Source organism: Alternaria rosae, assembly GCF_020736505.1.
Source record: "Alternaria rosae strain MPI-PUGE-AT-0040 chromosome Unknown BKA58scaffold_1, whole genome shotgun sequence".
Lineage (NCBI taxonomy): Eukaryota > Fungi > Ascomycota > Dothideomycetes > Pleosporales > Pleosporaceae > Alternaria > Alternaria rosae.
In genome coordinates this window covers 170,229-189,097 of record NW_025763570.1, presented here as the reverse complement: position 1 = coordinate 189,097, position 18,869 = coordinate 170,229, and the positions used below count along the sequence as shown (strand labels likewise).

General features: G+C 53.7%; 7 protein-coding genes across 7 annotated transcripts; 3 read left to right on the top strand and 4 right to left on the bottom strand.

The window, feature by feature from the left end:
• Nucleotides 1-637: 637 nt before the first annotated feature.
• BKA58DRAFT_433127 (uncharacterized protein) lies at nucleotides 638-2,020 on the bottom strand (the record flags this gene model as incomplete). The annotated part of the gene is made up of 1 exon (XM_046173161.1): nucleotides 638-2,020. The coding sequence occupies one exon, from the start codon at nucleotides 2,018-2,020 to the stop codon at nucleotides 638-640; it is 1,383 nt and encodes a 460-aa protein (XP_046030220.1).
• A 349-nt stretch (nucleotides 2,021-2,369) lies between these two features.
• Nucleotides 2,370-4,382, bottom strand: BKA58DRAFT_305346 (uncharacterized protein; the record flags this gene model as incomplete). Its single annotated transcript, XM_046167059.1, has 1 exon — nucleotides 2,370-4,382. The coding sequence occupies one exon, from the start codon at nucleotides 4,380-4,382 to the stop codon at nucleotides 2,370-2,372; it is 2,013 nt and encodes a 670-aa protein (XP_046030219.1).
• Nucleotides 4,383-4,777: 395 nt separating this feature from the next.
• Nucleotides 4,778-6,904, bottom strand: BKA58DRAFT_349406 (uncharacterized protein; the record flags this gene model as incomplete). The annotated part of the gene is made up of 3 exons (XM_046168490.1): nucleotides 6,020-6,904; nucleotides 5,521-5,917; nucleotides 4,778-5,484 (listed from the first exon to the last, which is right to left on the bottom strand). The coding sequence occupies exons 1-3, from the start codon at nucleotides 6,638-6,640 to the stop codon at nucleotides 4,778-4,780; spliced, it is 1,725 nt and encodes a 574-aa protein (XP_046030218.1). The 5' UTR covers nucleotides 6,641-6,904.
• A 1,150-nt stretch (nucleotides 6,905-8,054) lies between these two features.
• BKA58DRAFT_463454 (rab-GTPase-TBC domain-containing protein) lies at nucleotides 8,055-11,642 on the top strand. Its single transcript, XM_046174874.1, has 3 exons — nucleotides 8,055-8,796; nucleotides 8,845-9,443; nucleotides 9,492-11,642. Exons 1-3 carry the CDS (start codon nucleotides 8,338-8,340, stop codon nucleotides 11,416-11,418), a joined length of 2,985 nt encoding a protein of 994 aa, XP_046030217.1. The 5' UTR covers nucleotides 8,055-8,337; the 3' UTR covers nucleotides 11,419-11,642.
• Nucleotides 11,643-13,407, bottom strand: BKA58DRAFT_371384 (uncharacterized protein). The gene is made up of 3 exons (XM_046169019.1): nucleotides 12,552-13,407; nucleotides 12,396-12,503; nucleotides 11,643-12,344 (listed from the first exon to the last, which is right to left on the bottom strand). Exons 1-3 carry the CDS (start codon nucleotides 13,345-13,347, stop codon nucleotides 11,953-11,955), a joined length of 1,296 nt encoding a protein of 431 aa, XP_046030216.1. The 5' UTR covers nucleotides 13,348-13,407; the 3' UTR covers nucleotides 11,643-11,952.
• Nucleotides 13,408-13,519: 112 nt separating this feature from the next.
• Nucleotides 13,520-15,046, top strand: BKA58DRAFT_883 (uncharacterized protein). Its single transcript, XM_046176106.1, has 3 exons — nucleotides 13,520-13,581; nucleotides 13,635-13,839; nucleotides 13,890-15,046. The coding sequence occupies exons 1-3, from the start codon at nucleotides 13,555-13,557 to the stop codon at nucleotides 14,876-14,878; spliced, it is 1,221 nt and encodes a 406-aa protein (XP_046030215.1). The 5' UTR covers nucleotides 13,520-13,554; the 3' UTR covers nucleotides 14,879-15,046.
• Nucleotides 15,047-15,492: 446 nt separating this feature from the next.
• Nucleotides 15,493-18,834, top strand: BKA58DRAFT_880 (uncharacterized protein). The gene has a single exon (XM_046176092.1). The coding sequence runs from the start codon at nucleotides 15,577-15,579 to the stop codon at nucleotides 18,760-18,762; it is 3,186 nt and encodes a 1,061-aa protein (XP_046030214.1). The 5' UTR covers nucleotides 15,493-15,576; the 3' UTR covers nucleotides 18,763-18,834.
• The last annotated feature ends 35 nt before the right edge of the window (nucleotides 18,835-18,869 follow it).

The following is an 18,869-nucleotide window of genomic DNA, read 5'->3' as shown; positions in this document are numbered from 1 at the left end:
TCCGCAGCCTCTCCTTCAGATCGAAGCATTAGCGTCGCGTCTTGCTGCACACACGCACTATCATATATTGATAAGAAAATGAATGTAGAACAACTCTTCTGCTACGGGAAGGGATATTCGCAGCATAAGGCCTGAGTTCTATTGTTCCCTCGCGACATTGACGCGTTGGTGGTGACGTCATGGCCCGCTGCAGACCTCAACCTTACGTGCACACCTGGCTTTCTCGTCTTCCACCATCGTCGCAACATCACTCCCTTGCATCGATCTATCCACCTGACCATCATCGCAACCACCAATATACCTCGTGGACAGCAACAATTCTCGCAAGCAAACACCACTGTATTCGCATATCAATCGGCGCGCGTCGCAGAGACGAAGCGCAACTAGAGCATCTCGATATATATTTCATCTTTTCATTCATATGCTAGCACATCTACAGCTCGCGGTGTCACCCATGCCTCGTCCAATCCACAGCCAAATACCTCCAATCCATACATATCAGCTCATCAGTCACAGCCGTTGCCATGAAGTCGCTCCCACAAACATGTGTATTCACACCACGAACTGTACACCTGGTCATCGAAAGCCGCTAGTCCCAGCGCCACCAAGCTCTCCACCCAGCTTCCACTCCTTGTCCTCATCCCCTGCTCCTGCCGGGCTCAATATCCGCCAACTTGAATAGATCTCGCGGCTTCAGCTCTGCCTCTGAAACTGTCTTCTTGGGATTGGCATTCTTAGCTCTCAGCTCCTCAGCCTGGGTTTTGATAAGCTGGTAACCGGGCTTCTTGTGGATCTGCGATCGAACACCATCCATTCCGCGAGGACCACCAGGATATGTGGTTGCATCCAGGGCCCTATATGCGTTCACCGCGGTGGTGGCATCGTTCATCATATCATTGAGGTTATTTACCCAGTAGATCAATCCTTGCTCCGAGATCTTGTTGTTGAAAAACGCCACGATGACATTGCGCTCGGCATTGGTCCAGGCGTCGTTCTTCTTGCGATTTTCTCCATGACCCTTGGTGGCCTTGGGCCTTCCGGTCGGCTTGATGCGCTTCTTGAGTGGCGCTTTGATCTCGTCTTCCTCTTCGTCCACGGCGATGTTTTCTTCTCCATCTTCAGTTTCCTCTTCGCTCTCTTCCTCCATCGTTGTGCTCCTCCTGGGGCGTTTTGTGCCCGTCTGAGGCTCTCTCGCTTTGTCAGCTACATTGACTCTACGACCTGACTTACGGACCTGCCGCGACGTGTTGTTGTCCTCGGAGGCATCGGTGGGCTTCGCGTCCCTCGTGTTCGCTCGTCGTGTAGTTTTCTTCACGGCTTGCGCGTCATCCTGCGCTGGCGAAGGACTCCTTGTATCCTCGAAGTCGGCCTCACTCGCAGCGCTGTCCGCATCGCTGTCGGGCATGTCGTCGTCAGCAGTGGCCTCGGAAACGTCCATGTCTGAGCCGGTGGGCGTATGTCCGCACGACTCAGGGAACCTCTCGCAAACAATCCGGTACAAGAAGCCGAACACTTCCTTGTTATGCCTCAAGTCTTCGATCCGCAAATCGAGACCAATCTCTTCACAAATCTTTCGGTACTCGTCGAAGACTTCCTGTTCAACTGTCCACATCTTCCCCCTCATGAACTCCCCGGAATTCATCGCCTTCCGCACCAATTCATCTGTCCTCGACAGTGCACCGTGTACCAGCTCCTGTTGCTGGAATAGGTATTCTTCTTGGCTCCGCTGGATTGCGGTTGTGTTCTGGTCGGAAGTGGCCTCAGCGGTACCTGGTTGGACGGTATCGAAGAAGCGGCGGAAGACGTTGTAGTAGCTCTGGCCTGTCGGCGGGAGTACCGTACAGATGGGCAGGGTGGCGGCAGCGAGTGCAAATCCGGCTTGCAGCTGGATGAAAAGGCGCTCTTCAATGCTCCAGGGAGTGCGCGCTACTTCATTGTGAGCGTCTTGAGTGGGTGTGGATGTGTCCTGGGGGCGGCTTTCTTCTGGAGGCGCCGCATCTGGTATGCTTATGTCACTCATGACGGCTCTGCGACGAGTTTTGGTGGACGTTTCTTGTCGAAACAAGGGGCTCAGAGCGCGACAAGAGTTTCCGACTGTATTTGTTAAGTTGATTGTAGGTGATTGTTGACTTGTAGCAAATAGTTATCGACTACTCACTGTTGTAATGGTCAGTGCGCGGTGGCTACCTTGAGTTTTTGAGCACGCAATGAAACAGGGCAACCTACTTCTACCTTTCACTACATATTTCGACTCGCATAGTTTTATTTGGTAGACGCTGCTGACTGCTTAGTATTGGATATGATCAAGCTCACACTACGCAGAAATTTCCAACTTGAAGGAGACATCAAACATCAATGAATCCTAAGATCTACAACATCTCCACTCCTCTCTTATACCAATCCATAATCTCTTCATCTGTGCAAGCCAAGAACTCCCCATCATCTCTTTGCAATTCCATGACCTCCTCGATAGAGAAGCTCTCAAGTATGCCAAACTTTTCCCGTATATCCTCTAACAACAATCGCGCTCGTTTCGTCGCAGGACTCTCCGAGCCCTCTCTATACGACTCTGCAAACAAATCGCCCTCATCGCCACTCTCGTCGTCATCGCTATCACCAGGATGATCAACTCCTTCTCCCCCTTCTCCTTCTCCGTCGCTATCGATATTGTCCGCCCAAGGATTTCCCAACAGATCAGGATTGACATTCCCCGACCTCGAGAAATTCTTATTCGAGTCTACACGGCCCTCGTCTTCATCCTCAGAGAGCTGATCTGTGATACCTCGATCGACATGTCTCTGAGACCGCGTCATCCTGACACTACCCCTAGCTTCGAGCTGGATCTTGAATTTGTTCCTCGTCATGTAGCGTCGCGGTAGGAGAATGCGGTTGCCGGCTTCGTCGAGAGCGGGATGCTCATTATGGACGTTGATCATCTTGTATTGTCCTTTCCATTTACCATGGCGATCGCGACCGGCTACTTCGCCGTTTGGCAGGCGGTCGTAGATGAAGATGTTTTCTTGCTCTGTGCGTTCCTCTTTCTCGTAGCGGGGAGTTGCGTCGAGTTTTTTTATTCGATTTCCGGACTTGTCGGTTTTGTAAGGTGTTGACTTGCTTTTTGGCTGATTAGCGTCGTTGTTATCGTCGTTATTGTTATCGTCATTGTTGTTGTCGTCGTCTTCGGGATTGTTATCTGGAACCCTTTCGTAGTGGTAGTCTCTTCGAATGAGGGTCACAGACCTTGTAGTCCCCCAAGCAGGCGAGTCGAAGGAAGTCGGCCAGTTGAAGCTCGTCTCAGTGCTTCCATGGTGCGTTATATGGACTTGTGGTAGCAACTCTAGAGTAAGAGGGTTATTGCTGAATCCAGAGTTGGTATCAGTCGCAGTTTTCTTGCGTTGATAGGCGTCTTCGTTGATGCGCCATGTGATAGACACCATTTCTCCTTTCCTTTCAAGCTCGTTATCCTTTTGCCGCTTGATGTCCGGACAATAGTCCTCTTCTACCTCTCTCACGTCGACCATCTGCCTTCTTCTCCGTGGAAAGCGCTCTTCAAGATGCTTGTGTCGCCTCCGAAAGCGGGAGAGATGCTGCGGCATCGTGCCGCGGGGTGGTTGGCTGTATCGATGCGCGACATCAGGTTCAATGATAGCGGGCGCACGTTTACGATAGGCTAGCTTGAAGGTTTTATAAAGCCGGATCATATGATTCCGCCACGCCATATAGGGATGGTAGAACGCGCCTTCTCTATCGTCGCTCATTGCTTTTATTTCCAGCTGACCTGGGGTTCCGTTCCTGGGGTTGCCTTCGTTGAGCCCATCCGCTTTGAAAGGTAAGACCTTATCTTCGCTGTCATCGTTGTCTGTCGTCGCTGCTTTTCGGGGTTCTTTTCTCGCTGCTACCGCGAGTTTCTCGGCGGCTGTCTCCACATAATATTTGTTCGCCTCCAGGTGTCTTCTATTCCACACGTTTTGGTAATAAAGATAATCTTCCCAAGATGCTTGCGCATATCTATGTTCAATGAACTTCCTCCACGTTTGGGCTGGCTTATGTACCCTTGTGCTGGCGGCTTTCGCAGGAGTGCGTTTCTTCACTATCAGATCTTTATCCTCTTTGTTGATTGCGTCTCCGCGCTCATCAAACGCCATGGGCGCTATCAAGTCTTCCCATGTCTGCTTCGCTTTCTTATAGTGTTTGTTGATATTCTCTTTCGTTGTCGCGTCTTGATCGACCAGTGCAGATTGTGTAAGCCATGCCAGCAAGGCTTCCCTCGTCTTTGTCAGCCACTCTTCGAAATGCGCTTCGGTCACGGGCTCGGGTGGCCAATTTTCGATCAGCGTTGGGTTGATGATGCCATCAGGAGCCCGCGGTCTTTTATCAGTCATATTAATTGGAGTATTATAATATGGAGCGATATTGTATGACGGAAAGCCAGCAATTTGCCGAATCCAGCGCTTCGAGTATTCGTTGGCAATGCGCATCTTTACATGCACCACGCTGGTTCTTTGTTCTTTATCCTCATAGTGTTACGCATGCAGCATCACCTCTACACAGTGTTTTGTCGCGACAAAGGAACATCCGTCTCATGAAATACGTAGTGTCAACAAAGAACAAGATATGTAAACTGGATATTGGAGATACAGTCATGCAATAGAGCCACTAAAGGCCACATTTAGTACTACATATTTCTCAAGATATCCTCAAAACCCTTGTGGTGTCGTGACATAGCGGTAGTTCCTGCCGTTGATACCACTCTCCAGTCATCTCACCCGCTCCTTGCTCAAGCGTCCTCCCCGTCATCCGATGGCTCATCCTCGTCATCAACAGACTCATCGCCCGTAGACTCAGAGTCATCCATGACATCCCTTTGCACCGGTTGACCCTTCTTAGGACTATATTTCCTCTTGATCAGCGCGTTCTTCTTCTTGATGGCAGCCGCGCGGGACTCAGCTAGCACAAGCTCGTCCTCTGGTAACTGTTTCTTTGTGACAAGATCGTGGATATCACCCATATACCCAACGGGCGGAATATCTGCAGTATTAAGCATCGCAGTGACTGCGGCTGCACCATCCTCGCGAGCGTGACCCTCATGCCAATCTTCAAACTCCCGTCGAGCATTCTTCTTCTTTACAAAAGGGTCCTCTTTTAAGTCGTTGTTGAAGAACTCGTGGCCAAAAGTATACTTTTCGCTCTTCTTGATGCGCTTATCAAGATCCTTGACCGCTTGATGGTTCCACGTAGTGTCGACTGAGTCTGCGGGCTTGGAAGCTCGCTGGAGGCTGACTGCTTCTTCATCTGTATCGGGCATGGACGACCACTTCCAGCCCGCATCCTTCGCGGCTGCCAGAACTTCTGGGGGATCTGGCATGACCTTCTGCTCAGCGGGCTTAACCCAACGCGGCTTTCCCTTTGGTTCGGGCGCTTCCGTCCCTTTTCGTGGGTCAGTCATCGGCTTCTGGGACGAGGATTGCTGCTTGGTACTTTTCCCTGGGGAAGGTGATGAGGATGAACGGGCCCTTGTACTGCCTGGAGCGACCTTAATAGTACCTCGCGTGTCTGATGTGGGCTTGATGGTTGGACGTTTGTTTCCTGTAAGTTTGCTTCCCGGCGCGTTGCTGGCTGGAAGCTTAAGAGTGACTAGCCGACGAATAGCGTGTCGGTCTCGCTCAAAGATCTCCAGGCTTTCACGTTCTTCGTCTGTGTCAGGTGGTGTGGATAAAGTAGAAGTGTCGGAGTCATCACCTTCGTCTTCTTCCTCAGCTTGATCTTCATCCTCTTCTTCACCGTCACCATCATCAGTAGCGGTAGCAGTATCGACAACCGGCTTCCAATCTCCTCGGATGTACTGTTCGATCTCGTCGTCGGTGATGGTGGGCATCCAAACATCATCCGCTTTGCTCTTCTTGAGCTTGGGCGTGAGCTCGGTCATACGATCTCGTAAAGCACGAATGTTTGTATTCGCACGGTTGAGGTACGAATTCAACCCGTTCGGAGGCCTGGTCCCAAGGGCCTCCTCTATGACTTTGTCGTTCTTGTCCCGAATGTCAGTGCGTCCCTCGAAGTATTCGTTGAACGCTTTGAATATAATCTCATTGTGTGGCGCTACAAAGGCGTCCGTCTTTCCAGTGGCAGCTTCCAGAAGCTTCTCGTGAAACAGCTCAAGATAGCCGGTCTCGAACGGGGCCCATGGTGTGTGGGTGACCTTGGGAGGGAACTTCATGCTTTGGACGAAGATTTGATTGCGCCACTTGTTGATGTCCGCAACATGTTCCTTGAGGTCCCAATCGATGTCTGCCTCAGGTCTCCTGTCGTACGTGAAGGATCGATTCTTCTGGTCATTGTCATGTCTGTGGTGAAACTTGAGCGTCAGTCGACTTGGTTGAACGTCACCGACGACGAGCGTCTCGCGCTTGTCGCCGTCCATAATCCCCCACTCGAAGTCGGCGTCTGCGTCTGGAGCCTTCACTGCTTTTGATCCGGGATGCGCCGGCTTCCTCGGCTTCCTGACGGTACTATTTGCAGGTGGTGTCTCACTGCCGCTCGTCTTATTTCGCGGGGATGTGCGTGTAGGAGTGCCGCCGGTCTTGACTTTCTTCGCGGGCTTTGGGGTAGTAACGGCTTCTCCCGTTCGCTTTGGAGGCATCCTGACGGTACTGAGTGGGGGATCGTTACAGTTGATAGATTCGAGCAGCGGGTATGAACTTGGAAGGCAACGAATGAGAAGCGGGGTATAAAGCCAGTGGAGAATCGACCAGAGTGACAGAGAAGCTAGTCTCCTGGTATGAAACGGTCACAAGTCGTCTCTAGACCCTTGTGAAAGGTGTAAAGAACAGTGTAGCGGGTTCCAGTGATGGTCAAAGCTTCTATCCGAAGAGAACGACATAGTGAATGAGTCCGTTTATCGGCCATTGTGTCATGAGAAGCACTGTTCCGGCATAGCAATGGGACTTCCTGAACTTTGATTTATCAAGACGCGGATAGAGCGCTTTGTGGTTTTCTGCATGGTGTATATAGGTCCGGATTTCAATGGTGAATGGCTCCTGAAGACAAGGTTATGACAACTCTGCGCGGTACACATCTTTTATGTTTTCCGGGATGAGAGGGGTTTGCGAAAAACACCGGCTTGCTGATGTCAGTCGGTTGTAGTAACACTCACGTAGACCTATCTGAGGATTGTTCTCAGAAAAAAAATGCAAGACACCACAGGCAGGAGCGTACACAGTATAATAGAGGAAATGAGCAAGGAGGGATGCGAAAATGGTGCTTTGGCATGTTGACGTTGCTAAATCGAGATCTACCGCGTCCAGCAGTCGCTGTAACCGCCAGATAATATGAGTGGTGATATTCGTGCAGCATGCGTGGGAGAAATGGAACACGGTAGTGCTTGACGGAGATAACTGCAGACAAGTCGCAGCGGAGAATACCACTGATCGTCGCGATCCAGAACCTAGACTACGCGAGTACATCTAGTTCGGCGCGAACAACGGAAAAGATGGGCAGTTCGTGTGGAGCAACTGTGCCGTAGCAAGAGGCGGTCTGCAGGGGCACTCGAGTAGTCTTTGAGCATCCCTGGAGGTGTTGAGGTACTATTACCACCCGTCCCGGTTAAGCGACGCCAAGGTCGACGGAGGAAGCTGCCGACTCAAGAGGGCATGGGAGAAGCACAATCGCTCGATGCGGACAGAGGAGGTTGGAGGTGAGGAGGATGCGGAGTGTCAGCGCCGGTGATTGGCTCCGGCGCCGAAATTAGCGTGGGCTTGCATGTTTACGTCGCGTGTTCCTCGTGCACGCCATTTGCGCGTGCATGTCTGTGACAGCTGCCAGTGGCAGCATCGTGACATCAGCACGGCGTCGCGCAATCAGTGGCATGAAGCGCTCGATCCATAGGAAAGGCGGAGGTGAGGTCGGTGTAGGTGGGATGCGGGGCCAGGGGCAGCAGTTGGTCCCGCCGTAAATTAAGCAGCAAAGGCGAGTGTGGACCCTGACCAAGAGGGCTAGCGGGCTGCGGGCCTAGTCCAGGGCCTCCTTGATGCTCCTTTCGAGGCCGTTAGGAAATCATTCCCTCTTTTGCCTGTCGTCGCGCTCTTTTCGTGCTGCCGTGTGTCGTTGCGCCGTCGCTGACTTTCTTCTGTTGCATGAATGCCGCCTGAGGAGTAATACCCATAGAGTCACAGCGTGCACGACTCAAGCCGGCGCCAGATACTAATTCCACCTTCGTGAAACACGCTCTACACCAGCACCGCTGAACCGAGCGCCCCAAGTAAACAGGTCTGTTCTACCTGCCGCGGCGGAGAGCAAATTTCCGCTCCGTCATATCGAACCACCGCGAAGACAGCAAAAATGTCCAGCGGAAGCATCACCATGGAGGTTAAAGAGGAGGCCGTCGAGCGCACGCCCAGGTCGCACGTGGACAGCTCGCCGCTGCCGACAGACTCGATGGTTACGGTACCCCTCTCAGAGACGGACGGAAGAACACTAGAAGAAGAAGAAGAGGAAGGCGCAAGGGAATCGGTGATACGGCCAGAGATCATAGTTGAGGAGCGAAGAGCATCATCACGAACCAACTCAACGGAAATCCGCAATGCCTTCGGGCGCCGTGCCAGCCAATCGAGCGTCGACACGCCCGCCCCAACCAGCCCTACCATCTCAGTGCGGGACACGGACGCACCCGTCTCCCCCAAGACAGCATCGACAGACTGCAGGGGGCGCCGTACTAGCAATGGCTCGGGAAAAAGCGAAGAGGTCGACTGGGCTGAGCTAGAGAAAAAGGAAGAACAGGAGCCCGAGGGCGAGGAGGAGGTGTGTAGACGACGCCCCTGTGTAGAGCATGCGTGCTAACATATCTAGGCCATGGCCCTGCTGCTCGCACGACTAGAGCAGGAGAACGAAGCTATCCTCTCAAACTCAAAGTCCAACATGAAGGTCGCCCGCGCCCGCAGCCAGTCCCGGCCCCCCTCCTTCAACCAGCTGAAGCGTCTGGTGGCGGATGACACCTCCCAGATGCGCTTCTCCCAGCTGCCCTCGCCGCCGCCCATGACGGAACTCGAGTTCTGGGCTGCTCTCGTCCGCGACTACCCACAAACCGTCCACAGACTGCCCACGCTCTGCTTGAATAAGATTCGGGGAGGCATACCAGCGCCACTGCGGGGCGTAGTCTGGCAGAGTGCAGCTGGCTCGAGAGAGAAGCTGATCGAGGACCAGTATGACTCGCTGTGCGGAGAGTCGAGTCCCTATGAGAACATCATCAACAAGGACTTGGGACGAAGTTTCCCCGGTGTCGAGATGTTCAAGGACCCTGAAGGCGAGGGGCAGAAGATGCTGGGTCGCGTACTCAAGTGCTTCAGCTTGTATGACCACAAGATTGGCTACTGCCAGGGTCTTGGTTTCCTTGTTGGCCCGCTGCTTATGCAGATGGGCGACAAGGAAGCCTTTTGCGTACTCGTGAGGTAGGTCGTACCGCTCCCTGAACAGCAGCAATGTACTAACAATAACAGGCTCATGGAAGACTACGATCTACGCTCATGTTTCCTGCCGGATCTCTCCGGCCTCCATCTCCGCATCTTCCAGTTCCAGAAGCTGCTCCACCAACATATGCCTCAGCTAGCCCAACATCTCGACGACCTAGAAGTGCAGTCCGCATATCTATCGCAATGGTTCCTGTCTTTCTTCGCTGTCACATGCCCGCTACCCATGTTGTTTCGCATCTACGACGTACTATTTGCCGAGGGCGCATCCGAGACGATCATGCGGGTAGCCCTCGCGCTAATGAAGCGCAACGAACAAAAGTTGCTGTCCCTGAGTGAGTTCGAGGACGTAATGCAGTTGCTTTTGGGGCGCCAACTCTGGGACCCATATGGGCGGAACGCGGGGTCGGCGGATGAATTGGTCGGTGATTTCGTTGGTTTCACAAACGACGTGACGCGCGAAAGGTTGCAGGGATTGGAGCAACAGTACAAGGAAGCCCAGGAGAAGGATTCGTCCAAGCAACAAGTCCAGAAATCTGCCACGTCGTTCCTGGGGCGCCTGTGGGGTCCGTCCAACTCTTCGACCAAGTCCGTTTCACTCAGCCCGGGTCTCTCCGCGCCTTCACGGCCTGTTAGCTTCCTCAGGCGCTCGGCTTCCAAACAGAGTCTTGCCTCGACACTCAACTCTACTGCCGAATCGGATGCTTCTGCTGCGACGCAAAGCACAGCCATGACGGATATTTCGCGCGCCTCGAATGGCGATGCGCTGTCGATGAAGTCGGGACATGGATCCATGGCCATGGGCGCATCGTCGAAAGACCGGGACCTACATTATCAGATTGAGCAACTCCTCATGTCTGTAAGCCAACTACAACGCCAGAACAGCGAACTTGAAGCCGCTCTACAAAAGCAACGCGAAGACCGAAAAGAAGACCACCGAATCGTACGAACCGTAGTCGATAAAGTCCGCAAGAAGACCACCACCTTAGCCGCGCCCTCAACCCGTGCCTCCCGCCGCCGCACAACAATAACCACTGCAATCTCACTCCCCCCATCCGACGACGCCCCCGCCGCCGAACTGACAGAAGAAGCCAGCGAAATAGTCGAAGTACTAGAATCGCGCTTCCCCGCCGCCCAACTCCACCACCGCGCCTCCTCCATGTTCGAAACCAAAGCCCTCCTCCGCGACAACTTGTCCCGCACCAAAGAGCAACTCGCAAACGAAACCCTGCGCGCCAACGCTCTCGCCCGCGACCTTTCGGACCGCGACGCAGAGCTGCAGATCGCACGTGATGCATTGAAAGATACGCGCCACCGTCTGCAAGATAGCTACAACCAGAACCAGCGCCACGAGAAAACTATCCAGGAACTACGTCAGAACGCGAGGAAGCAGTCTGCGGCTGCGTCTTGGACGGGTGTGGATCATAGTGGTGGTAATGCGCCAGACACACCACCCACACTATCCCGTTCCACCACTTCAGATTCCATCAACACAAGCGGCCTCCGCGAACTCCGCCTCGGACGAACAAACAGCCAAAAGTCCGAGAGAGGATACTACAATAGTCCCGCACCCCCGGTCCCGTTTTCCAAACGCTCGAGTTCGCTAGCTACGCAATCGGTGCTCGCTACTGAAAACAACACGCCCGCTGACAGCGAAGCCCTTTTGTTAGAGCTTGTAAATGCGAAGACGGCGGAGGCGGTTGCGAGACAAGAACTCGAGGAATTGAGGAGTCGGTTCGAGGGCATGAAGAGGGTTATGAGTAGTGGTGGTGGAGCGAATGGTAGTGGGTACAGTGGGAATGGATCTCCAATGGGAGGAAGTCCCTTCGCGACACCTACGCAGACACCTGCTGTAACACCTAGTCCTGTTCCCAAAGAACCCGCCGCGGGTGGTGGTGGTGGATGGGGTTGGGGCGGTTGGAAGAGGACGGTCAGTAGTAATGCTGCGGGCTCGTAGGTCGGGTCCTGGATATCAGAGCTGGGGAAGTAGGTGGAAGGTTGAGGGATATGGATGTTGATGTACAGTGTATATACTCATACAGTCTGGTCTGCGAGACCAGTACGATGCAGCGGATGCCTGCTCTCTAGATAGATAGAGAGTAGGATTATGTCTTCTTGGGCTTCTTCTCTGCCACGGGTGGCGGGGAATAGATGGCCCATATACGGGTTTAATGTCACCTTTTTCTTCATGATTGATCAGCTTCACTCTTCCTCTTCGGTTTAAGCATCGTCTAGCTGGTTTAGTCGACATCGTGATTACAAACGACGTGCTTTTCGTATTACGGCGTGTACATGGTGAGGTGAGAATAACCTTCGCTGTTGACTTGTAGCTCAAAGCTACTTCTAAACCTACCGACCCAGCAGTCTGTGTCCCGGAACATGAGCGTAATGGCGAAGTGCGTGAGCTTCACAGCATTCAACGATACGCGCGAGCTCTTTCCAACATGTTCGAGTATGCCACAATCTCGTATCACATCTCCTCTACCCATCCTCAGCCCTTCCTCTCCACATCCTTACACCTCTTCACCCCCGCCCTCGCATTCGTCACCCCCTCCGCAAACCCCATCTTCTTCGCCAATTGCGCCGCCTCCTCATATTTCTTCCTCGCCTCTCCAATCTTGCCTTCCATCTCCAAGAACTCGCCTAAGTTATGCGTCGCAACAGCACAGCCCATGTCGCATTCCTCATTCCTTTCAGATGCCTTGATCTGACTCGCCTGTGCTAACGCTCGTTCTGCCCATTGCCGCGCTTGGTCGATGGCGAGGGTGCGGGGCGCGGAGTTTGAGACGGGGAAGTCGGTGGGGGCGTCGGACATGGTTATGGCGTTGGAAGAGGAGGCGGAGGGGGGCGTTTGTTGGACGAGGCAGGTGGATATGTTGTTCACTGGGGGCTGTTAGTGGGGATGGGTAGTAGGGGAGTGGTGGGGGAATGTACTTAGGACGACGCTGTGGCATGAGGTGGGTGGGCAGAGCTGTAGGGCTTTGACGAAGAGGGGTGCGGCGAGGTAGTGCGAGTCGAATTGCTCATAGTGTGTTCCGAGAGCTGGACGGTATTAGTATGAGGTATGTGGCACCTGACTGTATTGCATACCTTCGAGTACACCACCCATCTCGTCGTTGGTCAGCCATGGTCCCTCGCCGTTCTTGACGCCCTCCTTCTCCCGTCTTTGTTGTTCCTTGAGTGCGCTCTCAACAGCCTCAACCAGTCTCTTCTCTCCGTTCTCGGGCTCATTGACATATCTCACATCGTAAAGCTGGCCCAGCTTCAGATTGATTTGCACCATGTTCTTCTTCACCCTGCTTCTATTCCCATTTGTCCAATGCCTATCCGAAAACTCGTCCACCCATTTCTGGCAGTCGTTACGCATAATCTCCAACACATCGATAGCTAGACTGTAGTAGCCCGCATCCTCAAACAGGGCGGCGATGGTGTACTTGACGCCCATGATCTCGTCGCTAAAGGGATCCATGCCCATCTCGTCGGCCAGAGCCAGCGCCTGGCGGAAGTGCTTGTTGGCTTCGCGGATATCAAGCCATTGGCCGCGGCTGTAGAAGAGAGCTCTGCGTAGCTTCTTTGCGACGGGCTCGGGGAAGTTGTGGTAGGGCTTGATGATGACGTTCTTGTAGTACCACGGTATGTAGAAGACGCAGATGCCGGCCACGAGGGCGATAGACCCAATTGCAAAGGGGAATAACACGGGGCTCTTGTGGTATTGCTCCCGGAACTGTTCCCGCATCGTGGAGCGATAGCGCCGTCCCAGTTGCTGCTGTGTTGGCCGCCATGGCTTAGCGGGCAGCTGTGAGCATCTCGTTAGCGGGGTTTGCGCTTCGCAGCGTGCGATTGCGCTCGTTCGAGGTACTGCGCGGGGGGCCGTCCTGCTCAACATGATGCGCCGGGCAAAGGCAAAAAGATGTGGGCGCTGGCATCTGGCATTTGGTGGAGCGAGTGCATGACGGAACGAACTTTTAGTGCCCGTCGCGTGCGTTCCGCGTAGGGCTGAAGCTCGTCATGACGTAGCCAATCACCAGCGCGCCGCATCGCGTTGCCCTCGCCGGCCTCAGACTTCAACAACAATGCACTCAAGAGTTCTATCATGTGCGGGAGGTATGTGCTGGCCTTGGTGAGTAGAGACAGTCACGTGGAATATCATGCGACAGCTGACAAAGACACCAGAGGCCCTCGGAAGTCCGCCAGCAGCTCGAGCAGTCGCAGATGCCTGTCGAAGAGGCACCAGACGACGACAGCAATGTACGCCAGAGCTACAACTTCGCCCCCGGCTATCATGGGCTCGTATACAGGGCAGACGGTCCCGAGACTGGCGGCCAACAGGAAGGTGCGACGGAAGACACCAAGTACAAGCTGCAATCAATGCAATGGGGTAGGCTCGCCCAGTCATGACCATGTACGTCCGCTGACAGCATGCGACAGGTCTCGTGCCGTTCTGGACAAAGCGCAACCCCGACTACGGATCCAAGATGAAGACGATCAACTGCCGAGACGACTCTCTCTTCGAAGACCGCGGCATGTGGACAACCATGAAGAAGAAGAAGCGCTGCATCATCGTGGCACAGGGCTTCTACGAGTGGCTGAAGAAGAACGGGGGCAAGGAGAAAATACCACACTTTACTAAGCGCAAGGATGGCCAGCTTATGTGCTTCGCTGGGCTATGGGACTGTGTGCAGTTCGAGGACTCGAGCGAGAAACTCTTTACCTACACGGTCATCACCACCGACTCGAACAAGCAACTCAGCTTCCTGCACGACCGCATGCCCGTCATCTTTGACAATGGCTCAGATGCCATCCGAACCTGGCTGGACCCGACCCGTACGGAGTGGAACACAGAACTGCAGTCGCTGTTGAAACCATACGAGGGCGAGCTGCAGTGCTATCCGGTTAGCAAAGACGTAGGCAAAGTCGGCAACAACTCGCCGTCCTTTCTCGTGCCAATCAACAGTGCAGCCAACAAGAACAACATTGCCAACTTCTTCGGCAACCAACGAAAAGCTGCCGAGACCAAGGCCGAGGAGCAATCTGTCGCCAAAGCACAGCATGATCTGGGAGCCTCGACAGACGAGGAGAGCCAGATCAAAATCGAACACGACGTCGATGAGACGCGTGTCACAACCGACCGCGTGAAAGGTACCGAAGATAACGCGCCATTGCCCATCCCAGCGAAGTCGCCGAAAGGCGTCAAGCGAGAGCACGACGGGGATGCAATTGATGGCACCGCAGAGTCTGAGCCACAGCACAAGCGCAACAAACCTGCCGCGTGTAATCCGCCTACTAAAAGCCCTGCGAAGAAGTCAACACCCGCGAAGAAGCAAGGTACCAGAAGCGCCACCAGTAACGGCAGTGCAGCAAAGACATCCAAGGCCGATGGTTCGCGGAAGATCACATCCTTTTTCAGCAACAAATGAGCGCAAGAGTTTGCTTCCAGTATCTCGGGCCCGGCAAGCGCGACGTCGGGACATGGCATGCTGGAGCATGTTTCCGAGCACCATCCAGAGCATCAGGCGGTTTGGCGGTGAAGAACGAGGTCCATTTAGGCTTGCTGCCTTGTGCGCTATATCGTCCGACCTATAGTCCGGGGGCAAACCGCAGCGCAGGTACACGAGTGCGCGGAGATGCACTCGTAGAGATGCACATGGTGGAGGATATGAGAGGAAAGCCCTTGCGGAGTGAGCATATCGGCGGTCGCAGATGGGCGCAGACATAGAAGTACCGTCCTTGCCCCGCGCTAATAGTGGCGGGAATGGGCGAGGAGCCATCTAGCGGCCGTCGAAACCTCCAAAACACCACCAATCTTGCCTATTGGAGCTGTCAACGCCCTGCACAACCCATCCGGAGCGCGTTCCTCCAATGCTTATCCCTGCATGGCCCGAAGATGCGGCGTCTTGACTCAATCTACTTAACGCGCTCTTGGCTTTATCCTGCTTGCATCCCGTGATCAAATATCAGCTGTCGTCGGAAGTGTGAACACCAGCACTCCAACCATTGCCTTTCAGTTGCTTTCGTATTCAGAAAGCCCTGTCTTTGGCAATCTCTTGCTCACTAGCATTGATGCCAAGACTTGTCGCTTCCGCGTTCAACCCTAGCCGTTCGCGTTCCTGACACGATGACCTCCAACATGGCGTCTTTGATGGACCTTGTGTCCCAAAATCAACCCAAGTTCCAAACGCACCAAGCCCTTGTTCTTGTTGGACTCCAGAACGACTTTGTGACATCAGAAGGACGACTTCCCGTTGACACCCAGACGGGCTTTCTGGAGCGCATCCAGACTTTGATCCCAAAATTCAGAGAGCTCAGCGGCAATGTCATTTGGGTCCAGACGCTATATGAAGCCGATCGCATTGCGACTGGCGCTGACACAGGCGCAGGAGACACGCTTGTTGTAGAAGGGCTGCTCGATGGTGAGGAAAACAACAATGAAGCAGCTGAGGAAGAGTTGGCCAAGGAAACAGCGTCGCCCGCGCCATCCAGATCCTCAAAACACAAGCAACGCGCACTAGACCTGCTGAAACGCGTGTCGGCACGAAGAAAGACGCTGCCAAAAGAAGTCGCAAAAGCCAAGGCTGAGGAAGACGAAGAGCTGTTCCTGTTGAAGAGCGAGAAGAGAACGCCAGCATGCGTGCCCGAAACGCGTGGCGCCGAGTTTGCAGATGCTATCGCGAAGCAGATCGAGCTACCCGCAGATGTTGTGATACAAACGACCAACTACTCCGCCTTCCAGGGCACCGACATGCTCATGACACTGCGCGCAAGACTCATCACCGAACTCTTCATCTGCGGATGCATCACCAATGTTTCTGTGCTTGCGACTGTCATTGATGCAGCGCGACATGGCGTCAAGATTCATGTCATAGAAGACTGCCTGGGCTTCCGCAAGGAAAACCGACATGAACTGGCGCTGAAGCGCATGGAAGACTTCTTCAGCACGTATCTGGTCGACAGTGAAGAGATACTGAAGGAGGATACGACGATAATTGCGCAAAAGACGTCAACGCCTGCGGAGGGCGCAAAGAGCGAGCAAACTATGGAGGAGCGCATGGCCAAATTGTCTCTCGCAAGGGACATCATAGAAAAGAGGGCCGCACAGGGTGCTGCAGGTGCCGGGGAAGATAAGACAGAAGGGGACAAGCCAGAACTTGTCAAGTCAAAAGTTCGAATGAGGAAGAATAGAAAGAGCAAGAAGAAGGCAAAGGATAGAGAAGCATCAAAGGAAGATGGTGAAGATGCAAGCAGTGAGCCTAGCACGTCTGCGACCCAGGTTACGAAGGATCCATCTCCGCCAATCACAACGGCACCGACAGTCATACTACCGTCTGCATCGGCTGACCATCAGAGAATGTCCAAGATTGCGAAAGCTGGGAGTGTGGCCGATTTGCGACAAAAAGAAGGCAAGCAGCATACGCTTAAGAATGCTACTTCGGTACCCGCATTGTCTGCGAAGGCTGGGGGTGACGAGAAGGAGAAGAATAGATTGACTGAACTCTCGGATCGCGTGCGCATGTCACTCACTAGGGCACCAAAGTCTGACTCGGGGTCTGAGTCAAAGAGAGGGTCCATCAGTTCTGCAAAGCCTGCCCCTACCACCCCGAAGCAAGACGACAAGGAAATCAAGCAACCCACTGTAGAAGCCGCACAGCCAGAACAATCTGCTGTGAGCACGCCAGAAGCTAAACCGCCATCATCAACAACGATACCTGCAAAAGCCGTCACGATGGGCAAGCCGCCCAAGTTGCAGTCACTCGCAACGTTGCCCGTCCTGGGACCTGGCGATCACATTGCAGAAGGTGACTCACGCATCATCCATGACTTCTTCCCCATCGACTTCTTCCACCCATCTGAACCATCGAAACCACTCAAGGACATCATCTTCACCGAACTTTACAACGAAGTACGATGGCAAAAGATGCTACACCAGCAAGGCGAAGTGCCCCGTCTAGTATGCTGCCAGGGTACCTTTGGCGACGACGGCTCAATGCCCGTATACCGCCACCCATCAGACCAAACCCTACCACTAATGCGCTTCTCCCCAAGAGTCCACGTCATACGAAAGCAAGCCGAGAAGCTCGTAGGCCACCCACTGAACCACGTCCTAATCCAACTCTACCGCTCCGGAAACGACTTCATCTCCGAGCATTCGGACAAGACACTTGACATCGTAAAAGGCTCCTCCATCGTCAACGTAAGCTTCGGCTCGCAACGCACAATGCGCCTCCGCACCAAGAAGCCACAGTCAAAGTCAGAGGAAGATAGCGAACGCGCGTCTTCGACACGCGAAACCCAGCGCATACCCCTCCCCCACAACTCCATGTTCATCCTCGGCCTCGCCTCAAACGCAAAATGGCTGCACGGCATCCAACCCGACAAGCGCCTGCTCACCGAACGCAGTGAGACCGAAAACGCATACAACGGGATCCGCATTAGCCTGACTTTCCGCCACATCGGCACGTACCTCGATTTCCGCAGCACCATCATCTGGGGCCAAGGCGCGACGTCGAAAACCCAACGTGACGCCGCTGATATCATTTCGAACGACGACGCGGAAAGCAAGAAGTTGATAACGGCGTTTAGTCGGGAGAACCATGAGAGCGAGACTGACTGGGAGGAGTGGTATGGCGAGGGGTTTGATGTGTTGCATTTGCACGACACGCCTTCCGCCGACGATACGCCCTTGTTATTCCTGTCGAACAACAGCGTGGAGAACGAGCAGGTTCTTATTTGTCTTGCGGAAACAAAAGTGCCGTATACGGTTGTTGAAGCACCGGATCTGGATAAAAGCTTCGAACGAGACAGACAGATTACGTTCCGCGATGTCGATGTCCAGCATGCGGAAATTTGTACGGCGATGGGGATATTATTGTATTTGGATCGGCATCACCCACTTGATAAGAGTCATTCCGCGAATTTGGCGAGCGCGAATGCGTTTCCTATCATGCTTTTGGCATCAGAGATCTTCAAGGTCTGGCAGAACCGGCGGAGAGATGGAGAGGGGGGCACTACCCCTACCACCACCGACGATAATTTGGCAAACCAACTAGCGAGACTAGAAGAGATTGTGGAGAGGAACGGGGGACCGTTTGTGGCGGGGAGTAGATTTAGTATTGCGGATGCGTTTGTTTGGCCGGTGGTGCATGTGTTGGTTCGGGAGTGGGAGGGTTGGGAGGAGGCCAAGTTTGCGAAGTTGGATGAGTGGTATCGGGGGTGTTGGAAGAGGAAAGCATGTGTTAAGAAGGTGGCGGAGAAGTTGGCTGTGCCGAGGAAGGTTGTGGGGGAGAAAGGGAATGAGAGGGTGTAGGTAATGGGGGGAGTTGGATGTGCGATGTAGTTGTATGGTAGGGGTTGGAGATGGGTACGTTGTACTTCATTAATTGCTTTAGTTTCTAGGTTCATATCACCCCTTCA